Below are 13,480 nucleotides of genomic sequence, written 5' to 3'. Positions count from 1 at the left end.
CGATCAACTCCAAGTGGCATGGCAGCACTCCATCTCCAACATCACCTACTCGCGTCATTCATCTTCTATTTCCAATGGTTTCAACCACATAAGTCTTCTTTTCTTCTGTTTAAATTTTAGTTCTGTTTGTGAATCACCGTTCATGTTGTGTTGTTTGTTATCCAATTCAAAAAGCAATTCGTATCAGAGATAATCTTGGTTGACAGTGTTGGTAGAAGCATCAGAAGTAGAGAGATATTTTGGGGGAATGGAATTTTCTTCAAGAAATCGGGTAAGATTGAGACCAGAGATAGTAGCAAGCACCTATTGCTGCTAGATAAGGTAATTATCATCTGATGAGGGGGTGGAGAGTGTTTGACGAAGAAAAGGATGAGATAGCAACGGTGATTGATGAAGAAGAAGACATTGCATGGAGCCAAAAAACTAGCTCTTGAAACCCATAAAGGAAAAAGAGAGAGAAGATAAAAGAGAAAGAGGATTATTCTGTATTACCTAAAGTCATGATCCAGACTGCTATGTATAGCTGAAACGAGATAGAAAGGAAGGTAACAGAAACTAATAGTATGTTAATTACGTAACATTCAGACTCACAGCACAACCAACACATCCCTCGGATGCCAATATCAAATGGTCTCCTCTCTTTGCCTAGGCTGCAACCTTTAAAACTACTATGCTCAAAGATTACGAACAAAGTCAAAATGAGAAAACTGTTTCATTATAACAAAACTATTGTTATTTTTCATAATAAGAAGGGGAGAGATTGTTGAAAATAAACTATATGATTACGAGATGAACTGCTCTAAAACAATTTTATCATAATTTTTCTTGGTTGTGTCTTTATAAACAAAAAATGATCCTTGGTTTCGGCCAAAATAAATAAATGACTAGTTTCGGTGAATTGATGTATAAGTTTATAAGAAAAAACTTGAGTTTGGTCAAACACATGTTCAATTGAGTTTGGCTAGGCCAGATTAAGTTTACTGTAGTTGTTTTGAGCTTAGATTGAACCAAGTGTAGTCACGACCAGGTTGAATTAGGTCTCTATTAAAGCCATGTCAAATTAAAGTCGTGTAAGTTGAGTTAGATCGATCTATCATTAGTTAAGGTAGAGTTGGTTAAAGTTTCAATCAAATCAAGTTAGTTTAGTTCCAAGTTTAATCAAGTTATGTTGGGCCGATGTTGAGTTGAGCCCAATTGAGATCATGTTAGGTCAAATTTAAATTGAGTTAAATCTTGTCGAATCTTGGTCGCTTAGATAGGATCCATGTGTACCGAGTCACATAGAGTTAAGAGGATGAGTTCACCTGGCCGATACATCAAGCCTACATTATGTCAAGATCGTGTCCAATTCATGATCACTTTTTTCAACTCTACGCTCTAGGAAACAATGTTCAACAATCTTGGTGTTTGGTTCGTGTAACTTGAATTTATAATACAAAAACAAAATTTGTTCTAAACTTGTCATCAAGAATTTCCATTCAAAAGGATGAATTACAATTTTGTAGATAAGGTGCCGTGTATAAATAAATCTCTCCTCTTAAAGAAAGGGAAAAATTCACACTCAACTCTAGTCAATCCTCAACTCATTTCACGCAAAAATTAAAAAAGTAAAATGCAACTGGTTAGAAGCAATTGCGCATGTGGAAACAAAAAAGGAGGCAGAATGATGAAAGAAAATGAAGAAATGTAGGGTCCGTTAACATTTGGGAAGATCGGCTGGTGGTGGAAGCAGCTTCTGATTTGGGAGTTTTCCGTCCAAGACAAGCCAGGCCATCTTAAGACCCCAGCTTGTGTGCACTTCCAAATGACAATGCATGAACCATGCCCCTGCACACATCAATTTTCTTACTTTTCTTCCTTTTCAATATTTTTATCATTTCATCAAAATGAACCAAAATACTTTTTGTGCTAGAATGAAAATTTAATGATGCAACCAACCTGGATTATCTGCCAAGAATCTGATAGCAACCCATCCACCGGAAGGAACACCAACCGTGTTTCTCTCAACGGGATCAACAAGATTGAAGCTTTTTGGGTCCTTATTTGGGTCATAGTTCCCAAAACCTTGACCGACAACAAAGAAGTTAAAGCCATGCAAATGGAGAGGGTGACTCTCAGCACCGAGAATGCTGGTGTCCTGCATCACGAGCTCTACACTGGTGTTGAAGGGAAGAACCAGCACCTTTGTTCCGTTGCTGACCATGGTGTTGTTGGGAGGGGTGCCAGTGTAGTTGAATGGAAGCAATGGTTTGGTTGGAAAGTCAGGGGTGTAAACTCCATTGGATTGCCCAAAGAAGTGTGCTTGAAGAAGAGCAGTGGTTGGTTGTATGTAAGAAACATTGTTAACTGAAGCTGAAAACTTTGTTGCATTGGTGGGTCCTTGACAAGTTTGGTTCTTCTGGCAGGGAGTGGTGCCAAGGCCTACTGTGAAGAAAAACTGCTTATCTACTTTCTGGGGAACATTTGCAGGAAACTGAGGGCTTGCCAAGCTGCGGAGTTTGTTGGAGAATTTTGTGGCAAAAGAAGTGTCGTTGAGTGCAGGGAGAAGAGGTTTGAGGAGGGGAAGGTTTTTAAGTGAAGCAGATGAATGATGAGTATTTGGTGGGGTTTTGTATTCCAAAATGGCAGCCACAGTTGAGTTGTCGAAAGTGCCAAGGCCAGTGGCGTATGGTCTGGCAGTCATGAGGAATGTGGCGTTGGGATAGTGAGACTTTGTTTTCAGAAGAACATTAGTGGTTTGTCCAGGAGCAATCAGGAGGGTATTGGTCGTGAAAGGCTTCACGTAAACTGCATCTGCTTCAACAACTGTTACTGTGTGATTCGCAATGCTGAAAAACAGCTCATCGTTCAGTGCCGCATTGATGAATCGTAAAAGGTAAGTCTTCCCCGGCTTCACCTTCAGCTTGAATGTATCTGTCAACAGTGAGATCATACAAAGAATCAAGACATTGAACTGTGATGATTATTTAATTGTTTTGTAAGATTTAGATTGATTAGAATGTGATACCTTTGTGAGAGCAGTTATACAATGGCCCTGGAAGTCCGTTAATCGTGTAGGCGTCAGAGACATTTGGGCCTCCACCCGTTTGCAATGCTTGTGCTATGACTGCCTCGGGATCTGAATTCCACCATTCTCCTGAAAAAGATATCATGTGAAAGAGCATGATTAGCTCATGCAAGTTATGAAAAGGGTACTGATTTGTATGGCAATTTGCTCACCAAACAAGATAGGAACTTCCTTGTGGGGTTTAGGAAAAGGGTATTGAGAATTGAGTTTGGGAAGAATGATGAGAGGACCGTAAAGACTTGCTCTTAGCCATGAAATATGAGCATGCCAAAACAGTGTTCCCCTTTGGCCACTAATGGTGTAATTGTAAACATAACTTTGACCACTTTGGATGGGGCATTGAGTCACGTATGCCGGTCCATCGGCCCACCCGGATCGAAGCTGTCGAATGCCATGCCTGGTTTTCAAACAAACCCAATCATATGCTAAGGTCATACAATACAATTATTGTTGTTTTTTGATCTGAAAACACAGTTATTATTTACCAGTGAATGGTGATGTTGTCGGGCACATGGTTGGTGACTTTGATGAGAAGACGGTCTCCCTCCCTTGCCACAATGCGAGGTCCTGGAAACTGCCCGTTCACTGTCACCATGCTCTTTGTGTGGCACAGTCTTGTCACATTTTGGTGCCTTATCTGTGTCACCACCACAATAATTCAATTTTCTCACTCACAGAGACAACAACAGAAAAAACAAAAAACACAAGTCAATAATAAAAGATGGTATAACGAGTGCTGTAATGTAGTACTTCAAAATGGTAGTGTCTGGTGCTGCCACCCTGAGAAACCTCAAACATGCAAAATATGACGAACCACAGAAGGAAAACTGGGATTTGAACAAGCGAAAAACCCATGTTTCGTAAAGTTTGTAGTGAGAACTGATGAAAAATGGGAGAAGACGGAAGTGCATATTTATATCAGTGTTCTGATCTGATTAGGTGGAATAACATGACCTGATTGAAGGAGAAGCTGAATCAGTGTCGCTGTATTTTAACAACAATAGTTGTTAGAACTACTTAAGAGTAGTGTCAAAGCCATTCAAATTACTTTGACCCTCTTCTTCTGCAACTCCAACTCCTTAACGACACAATTTTATCGTTGTAAATCTCATTAATAACTGTGCAAGTTTACATCTGAAAGGAACTCAAGTTAAGATTGAGAACATCATTGGTCACATGTAACTCTCTCAACGAATGTTCTTGTTCCCAAAGTAAGCATATTTCTGTCTCAGTCCCTTTCAAAGTTCGAGTCCAGACATTGATGTTATTGTTTTTTATTACCCGAAAACGGAGAAAACAGAAACCTAATTTGCACAGAATGATTATATACGCCAAATTTAAATGTAGCGATTTTCTTCAATTAGACAGATTCGTAGATGAACAACAAAACTGTGGCCACGCGTGCATGAACTATATATGATGACTATTACTATTGGTAGTTTGGTCTCGTTGTGATTAATTTAATGATTAGCTAAATTCCTAATTAATATATATATATATATATATATATATATATATATATATATATATATATATTATTTTTAATAAGAGAACCAAATGTTTCTTTTTAAAATGAGAAACCGAAATTATGACTAAAAATAGAAGGAAAAAAACGAAATTGTACCTTTTGACGACATTTGTAAAACCGTATTAGAGATTTATATAAAATTACGAAAATATATTATTTTTTATTAAATTTTAATTTGTTTCAATGGTTTTTTTACACAATTTATTTTAATTGGATTTAAAGGTTCTAATCTCTTCAAGTATGAAAATTGGTGAACCTACATATAACTCAGATCAAATGCCTTTGACATGTGGGTCGAGAGGACATGGTTGATTATGTCCACATCAATAGATTTTGAATGTTTCTAACCCAATCTTGTTCAAATTCATGGTAAGTTGAAATAATCAAAGATTACGACCCATTTTCACACCTTGTTAGATTTTTATGATGGTAATTGATGGGTTGTATTTTTCTTAAGACATAGGTCGGTTAGATTAGTCGAGAGATTATGATTTTATATATGTAGGACATTAATCTTACATATATAAAATATTTGACATCACTTTTAATTCTAAAATCTTACTATAATAATGTTATAGATTTTTATTTTTATATAATTTAATTTTATTTAGTGAGATTTTAACTGATACTTGAACTATTTCCAGTAATTACTGCATCAATCTAAATAATACCTAATAATAATGATAAATAAGGATGTGATATTTCAACCACGACTATAAATTTTAAGGAAATTTTATCTTGATTAAGGTCTTATAGATATTACATGCATTTACACAATCATACAACCTTTAAATAATCTAATTTACTGAATTAAAAGTCTTACACTAATATTCATGTAATCATTCAGTTTGAATTTGTTCCCACGTTTCTTTGTCGTTGTGTGATTGGACATTGGTCCAAACTAAACCACCTTTTCATATAACAATCCAACTTCTAATATAAAACATAAAGAACAAAATCAAATCATAGAAAATAGACGATATATATATATATATATATATATATATATATATAAAATAAAGTTTACAAAAGAGTTTAAAGAATTGCAATCATTTCCAATAAAAATAAATTAATTCCTCACAATGATAACAACAATCCAATACATAAGTGAAAGAATAAGAGAATCATTCATTCTGACTTCTTTTCTCAAGCTCTTCTATATCTTTTAAGTTTTATTATTTTGATTATTTCTTTCTTTTAAATTAAAAAATACCATCAATTTTGTTTATCTTGTGTTTGGACGAGACAGTTTAAGATAATGATTCATTTATTTAAAGAATTTAATTTTTTTTAAATGATATATTTAGATGAAAAAATTTAAAAATAATTAAAAATATTTCAAATAAATAAAATAATAAAATTTGAAATTTATAAAAAAAAAGAAAAAATTAAAATTTTCCAAATTATTGAATTACTTATCAGTTAAAACATAAAAAGTTCATAAATCAAAAAATAAAATTTATTGACTAGACCATATAAAAAGTTATGAAATTCCTGGGCCGGATTGTCTTTGACGATGTTGTTCCTCATTTGGAGATTATTTTTTAAAACTTCAGAAAATAAAATTTCTCAGAACATAACACTTATGATCACCCTTGAACTTATAATTTTATTTTCCCTCCAACAAAGTTGTGAACGTTGTCATTCATTTTTGAGTCAAAACCATCAATGCATTAAAGGATTGTAATGTGGTTAGGCTTCCTGTAATCATTGTTTTTCATTATATTTAAAAGAGAGCCTTTTGTGCATCATATATCTAACTTCGTATCTCACTCTTACGTATATACTCTCTTTCAATCACGAATGTATCTTTATGATTTGTTCCATTACCATTCAAATCTCTTGGTACTTATTCACCACTCAATCTCAAATTTCTTTTGTTTTTCTCAGATTTTCTTTTCAATCCGAAATCATAAGTATATAACCACCCCTTTATTATGTATTTGATGCAAGAGAAATTAAAAAACTCAAAGGACAAGAAAAGTGATTATAATCATGTACAAGCTGGCTATTTGTCCTTAGTTTCCTATTTTCATAGAAAAATCTAAATCTGGTCTCCCTTTTTCTGTCTCAATTAGATTTTTATTTTGAAAAATTCGTTACAATTAGATCATTTTCGTTAATAATAAACTAATAGTGTTTACTATGTGTCACGTGTCAGCACATAGTTTTCTTAATATTTTTAATTTAAAAAAAAATAAAAATTGTCACGTGTCAAGTTGACGTTGTGCCACGTGGTAGAGAAGATGTGATGTGGCAATGACAGTGTCACGTGTCACTATTAGATTTGAAAGGTCTCAATGTAGTTCCTGGATTAGTTATTTTTTCTCAATTTGGTTCCAATTTTTTTAATACTGAATCAATTTCATTCCTATACCAAATTTAATTTTTATATAAATTTTACAATGGTATTTTTATTATAATTGATATTTTTAACAAAGTTAAGTTTATTTAAATGTATATTTTTGCATTGAACTTTATTTAAATTTTGTTTTAAATATTTATATATCTATAATTTATAGATAAATGTTAGAGTTGCTTTAAAAATAACATTTTATAAATTCAAATATAAGATTTTAAAAGAATTTTATAAAAATTTAAAATAAATATATTTATTTAAAATTTTACAATTCAATTTACAAAGTTGTTATTTTTAAATCAACTCTAACATTTGTCTATAAGTTATTGATATATAAATATTTGAAATAATATTTAAATAAAGTTCAATGTAAAATAAAAACTTAATCTTGTTAGAAATATCATTGTGACATTTATATAAATGTTAAATTTTGTCTTAATTTGAATAGGGATGAAATTGCATAAGTTTTAAAAAGATTTGGATTAAATTGAGACAAAACAATACATATATGGACTAAATTGAAAATTTGCATATTCAATAGTGATACGTGACACCGTCACGGTCACATCATAATGTCACTGCCACGTGACACACCGTCAGCTTGACACATAACAGTTTTTAATTATTTTTAATATTTAAAAATAAAAATTCAAATTAAAAAATAAAATAAAATCATGTGCTGATACGTGACACATAGTTAACTTTGTCAGTGTACTACTAACAGAAAGAACCTAATAACAACAAATTTTTCAAAATATAAACATAATTAAAACAAAAAAGAGAAAGGGATCTACTTAATATTTTCCTAATAAAAAATGAAGATCAATGTAATAATTTAACCTTGGTAAAACAACCTTTATAATTTTCATTTGTCTTATGATTAATGTTAATATAAATTCAGGCAAAATACATGGGTAACTGTGAGAATTCTAACTTTTATTCAAGCAGAAATAATGAGTAATTGACATTATTTGCTCTTTTCCTCACTCGGTTCAGATTTTAAGTTCCTTGAACAAAATTAAATGACTGTTCTGACTATTCAACTCATTTTATTTCAGACACAGCATATATTCCTACTTAATCGATGAAGATACCTATACTTTTATATCTTTTTTTTCATTGTTTGTTATCTTCTTCAATGGGTATCTTTTGTTCTCAAATTACAAATCACCCTATTAAAGAAACTGATATAGACTTTCTAAAATATGAATATTCTAGGCACTTAAAAAAGATTTAAATCTTGAAAAATCTTTGAAATAAAATTATTTGTTAGATCTTGATGAATTTAATTTATTTAGAAAAAACAAATATCTTAAAAGAAATTATAGGTATAAAATAATAAATCAAATGACATTTTTTAACGATATGAAAAAAAAATTCCCAATACATAAATAACCTATAAGTTAATATTATTAAGAATTTCAGCATGAGTTGATTTAGTTGAAATGATTTTTTTAAAAGATAAAGATAATAAAAATGTATTTAAGATAGAGAAATTTTCAACAAAATTAAACTAACTAATCTTATTATCTATTAAAAATATGTTAAATGAAATTAATTATGATAAATTAATAAATAATTTAGCATAAAAAAATTAAAAAATAAATATTAAATAAAATTATGATACATTTTAAAATAAATTATTTTCTTAATAAATAAAATTATTTCATTCTGATATAATAAAGACGTTAATGATATGAAGTAACTTTCATTATTTTTCATTTATAGTAGAGAGAGTTGAATTTTGGTAAAAAAAAATACAATAATTTAGATACATTTTCAAACTAAGTGAATCAAATTGCTAGATAAAGCGAGTTTTTCTACATTTTTCAAGTTCAAATATGTATAATTGGGTTAATTATGTTTTTCGTCCCTCTACTATTATTATCTTTTAGAAATTGTCCCTTTCTCAAGAAGACCAAAATGATTTAACGTTTGAGAGAGGAATCATTTTCAAAAAATGATAATAGTAGAAGGACAAAAAACATAATTAATCTTATATAATTTTTACAAAGAATAAGTTTTAAAGTTCAACCACCTTCTGACACGTCTATTATTTTGATTTTATTGTATGCATAAAGTGTTTAGATAAGACGATTTAAAATAATTTAAGAGTAATATTCATTTCATAAATTTAAACAATTTAAAATAAAATGAGTTTTTTTATGAGAAAATAAAATTAAAATTAAAATTCATCAATTTTAAAAAATTACTTTCAAATAACTAATGAAATTTGAAATTTACTAAAGAACATAAAATTTTAGAACAGGTTATTCTTTCTTCATCCATACTTATACATACATACATATATATATATATATATATATATATATATATATATATATATATATATATTTATTTATTGAAAAAAATGATTAAATATTATTTAAATATTTAAATTTGACTAAATTCTTTTCTAAAGTTTAATTTTAAAATTTATATTTTTAAATAAAATATTTTTGAAATTACATTTTATCTTAAAAAATAAATTTAATTATTATATTTAAATAAAAAAAATTAAAATCAAACTAAACACAATAAGATAATGGAATGGTGTGAGTAATCGATATATTTATCCAATTTAATTCAATTATACTTTTATAGATATAAGTATACTTTTTAATCCACTTCATTCGAACTAAGTTCATAAATTTCATATTCCATAAACTAACTGTGAGCCTCTGACACCGGCATATGAGTTTTTTTTATTTAATTTTTTTAAGAACAATAATATTTTTAATAATTAAAAATATATACTTATAATAATAACAACACTATCAATAAAAATAATAATGATAACAATAATAACAAACCAAATATTAATAATAATAATAATATTTATACTACAAATATCGATGAATGTTAATACTAATACTAATATTAATAAACAATAATTTATAATTATATATATATATATATAAATAATAAAATATAATCTCGTAATAAATAAAAGTAAAATGTGTGTGAAATTATAATCATAATAATATTAATAATAATGTTAATAATAATAATAATAATAATATTAATAATAATGTTAATAATAATAATAATATTAATAATAATAATAATAATAATGTTAACAATAATATTAATGTTAATAATAATTATTATAATAATAATAATTAAACTAATTTTAAAAATAATAATAATAATAATAATGTTAATAATAATAAAAATAATAATATTAATAAGAATAATAATGTTAATAATAATAATAACAATAATAATAATTTTAATAAAAATAATAACAATAATGTAAATATTAATGTTAATAATAATAATAATGAAAATAATAATAATAATAATATTAATGTTAGTATTAATAATGATAATAATAATAATACAATAATATCTAACAATAATAATAGTAATATTAATAATAATAATAATAATAATAATAATAGTATTGCAATAATATCCTATAATAATAATAATAATAATAATAATAATAATAATAATAATAATAATAATAATAATAATAATACGATTACAATAATATCCTACGATAAAAATAACAATAATAATAATAATTATAATGTTAATAATAATAATAATATCATTATAATAAGAATAATAATCATAATACATTTACAATAATATTAATAATAATACCATTATAATAATAAATTGTAATAATAATAATAATAAGAATAATAATAATAATACCATTATTATAATAATAATAATACATTTCAATAATATCCTATGATAACAATAATAATAATAACAATAATAATAATAATAATATCATTACAATAATATCCTATGACAAAAATAACAATAACAACAACAATAATAATAATAATAATACTATTGCAATAATATTCTATGATAAAAAAATAACAATAATAATAATAATAGTAATAATAATAATACCATTACAATAATATCCTATAATAAAAATAACAATAATAATAATAATAATAATAATAATAATAATAATAATAATACCATTACAATAATATCCTATGATAAAATAATAACATTAATATTAATAATAATAATAATAATAATAATAATAATAATAATAATAATAATAATACAACTACATATATAATGAGATAAACATATTTGGTGTCCTCTTTAATTTTTTTACCATCTTATCCTCTTAATTATTATATTTTATATTAAAATAATTATTTATAATAAAAATTATTTTTCAGTTATATTATTTTACTACTTTTAGTAATTACTTTCTTGAATTCAAATAATTACTCATATTAAATATAAATTAACAACAACAAAAAAAAGTCTACAAGTAATTAAAATATGATATCTTGTAAACAATAGTAAAATAAGTTTCTAAACATAATAATAATAATAATAATAATAATATCACTTATAATAATATCTCATAACAATAAAAACAACAACAACAACAACAACAATAATAATAATAATAATAATAATAATAATAATACAACAACTACTACATAATAGAAACACAATTTTGGTGTCTTCTTACAATTTTATTCTCTTAATTATTATTTTTTAAATTTTAATAATTATTCATAATAAAAAAATTATATTTCAATTTTATTATTTTACTAATTTGAGTAACTACTTTAAATTCAAGTATTTACTCAGATGTAAAAATAAATCAATACAAAAACAAATAAAAAGTGTAAGTAATTGAAATATAATCCCATAAGAAATAAAAGTAAAATATATGTCTAACTATAATAATAATAATAGTACTACTATAACATTGTCCTGCGATAAAAAATAATAATACAACAATTACATATATAAAAATATAAAGAGATATACATTTTTTGTGTCCTCTCTTGTTTTATTTTACAATTTTATCCTCTTAATTATTATATTTTAATTTTAAATGATTATTCATAATAAAAAAAATATTTCAGTTTTATTATTTACTAATTTTAGTAATTATTTTTTTGAATTCAAATAATTTTTCATATGTAAAGATAAATCAACAACAAAACAAATAGAATGTGCAAATAATTAAAATATGATCATGTGTAATAAACAAAAGTAAAATGTGTGTTTAACTATAATAATAATCATAATAATATCCCGTGATAATAATAATAATAATATTCCATGATAAAATAATAATAATAATAATACAACAACTTCATATATAAAGAGATAAACATATTTGGTGTCTTATTTTGTTTTTACAATTTTATCATCTTAATTATAATATTTTAAATTAAAATAATTATTCATAATAAAAAAATTATTTTTAGTTTTATTATTTCACCAATTTTAGTAACTACTTTTTTAAATTTGAATAATTAATTAGATGTAAAGATAAATCAATAACAAAACAAATAAAAAGTTCAAGTAATTGAAATAGGATTTCGTAGCAAATAAGAGTAAGATGTGTATAATCATTATGTTTATGTTTATGTATAATCATTGTATATAAGATAATAATTTTAGTTCTTGAATATGGAATATCTTTTTATGCATTTTTAGGTATATGTCTTGTAAGGTGACATGTTGATAATGTACTTTAGCTATAATCTTTGTTGTTATTTTTCTTGTTTTTTGATTAGGTAAACTAATTAGAATTATTTCGATAGAAGATGAATATCAATTATTATTAAAAAATAAAAAAAAAGTTATTTTGTTCAACAAAAAAAAATTCACTCATCAAAAATACGGACCAATCCACGAGACAGGACAGATCAGAAAAGTGAATCCGATATTAAACTGTGAGACAAGCCAACCCGACCTGCACTTTGCGGATCAAAGCATGGAATGTACCAAAATGAGCCGAACTGGCCACTTTATCATCCTAATATGAGTTATTCCATTCAGTATCATAAACTAACATTTATGTCAACATTTTGAACTATCTGCTTTTTAACTAAACCATTTTTTTTTATTTAATTTTGTTCCACCAACCACGTAAGTTTTTCACATCAGTCTCGCATTAAATCGCAATTAATTGTTCAAGCTTAGTCTATAGAAAGAAAAAAAGAGAAAAAATTTCACTAACAAATCAGCTATAAGGTTCACATTCATGTGTACGTCATTGATTATAACATCGTTCTAATCTAGCTTAACAGTTGTCATTAATTTATTGTTCTTTATATATTATATGCAAAACATGATTGTTTTGGTTCTTATTTTCATACATTATAGCTACTTACTTGAAGGATAGTATATAAATAAATAAATAATTAGATTAAGATGTAGAAGAAAATATAGATTAAACATGAATACTAAAGAAACATCGAAATTTCTGAAAATGAAAGACGTGAACTCAACAACATATATGCAATTTTTTTTTTTCTATTAGCAATGGAAGTTGAGAGGAGAAAATTATTGGTGCCAGCCTCGCATAGTTGACATCATCAAGTATGGAATTAACAAAGATATCTTGTTACGAAAGAAAATAGAGATATCTCGAGAGTTGATTTTATGAAAAAATGTTTCTTTTACATTAAAGTTATATAAAAAATGAATTAGAATTGAATTTAGTGGCATTTTATATTTTACATGATTTCAAAATTAGGATATATTTTATTTTATAATTTTTTATCCAAAT

At 26.3% G+C, this 13,480-nt stretch overlaps 1 protein-coding gene across 1 annotated transcript; it reads right to left on the bottom strand.

Annotated features, from left to right (window-relative positions):
• Positions 1-1,446: 1,446 nt before the first annotated feature.
• On the bottom strand, positions 1,447-3,976 carry LOC114183682 (laccase-17-like). The gene is made up of 6 exons (XM_028070792.2): positions 3,818-3,976; positions 3,553-3,704; positions 3,220-3,464; positions 3,008-3,136; positions 1,939-2,913; positions 1,447-1,827 (listed from the first exon to the last, which is right to left on the bottom strand). Exons 1-6 carry the CDS (start codon positions 3,920-3,922, stop codon positions 1,697-1,699), a joined length of 1,737 nt encoding a protein of 578 aa, XP_027926593.1. The 5' UTR covers positions 3,923-3,976; the 3' UTR covers positions 1,447-1,696.
• Positions 3,977-13,480: the final 9,504 nt, after the last annotated feature.

Source organism: Vigna unguiculata, chromosome 5, assembly GCF_037176805.1.
Source record: "Vigna unguiculata cultivar grain cowpea cultivar isolate G323 ecotype 2 chromosome 5, ASM3717680v1, whole genome shotgun sequence".
NCBI classification, from domain to species: domain Eukaryota; kingdom Viridiplantae; phylum Streptophyta; class Magnoliopsida; order Fabales; family Fabaceae; genus Vigna; species Vigna unguiculata.
The sequence above is the reverse complement of the archived record's forward strand: the minus strand, read 5'-3'. Positions and strand labels throughout refer to the sequence as shown.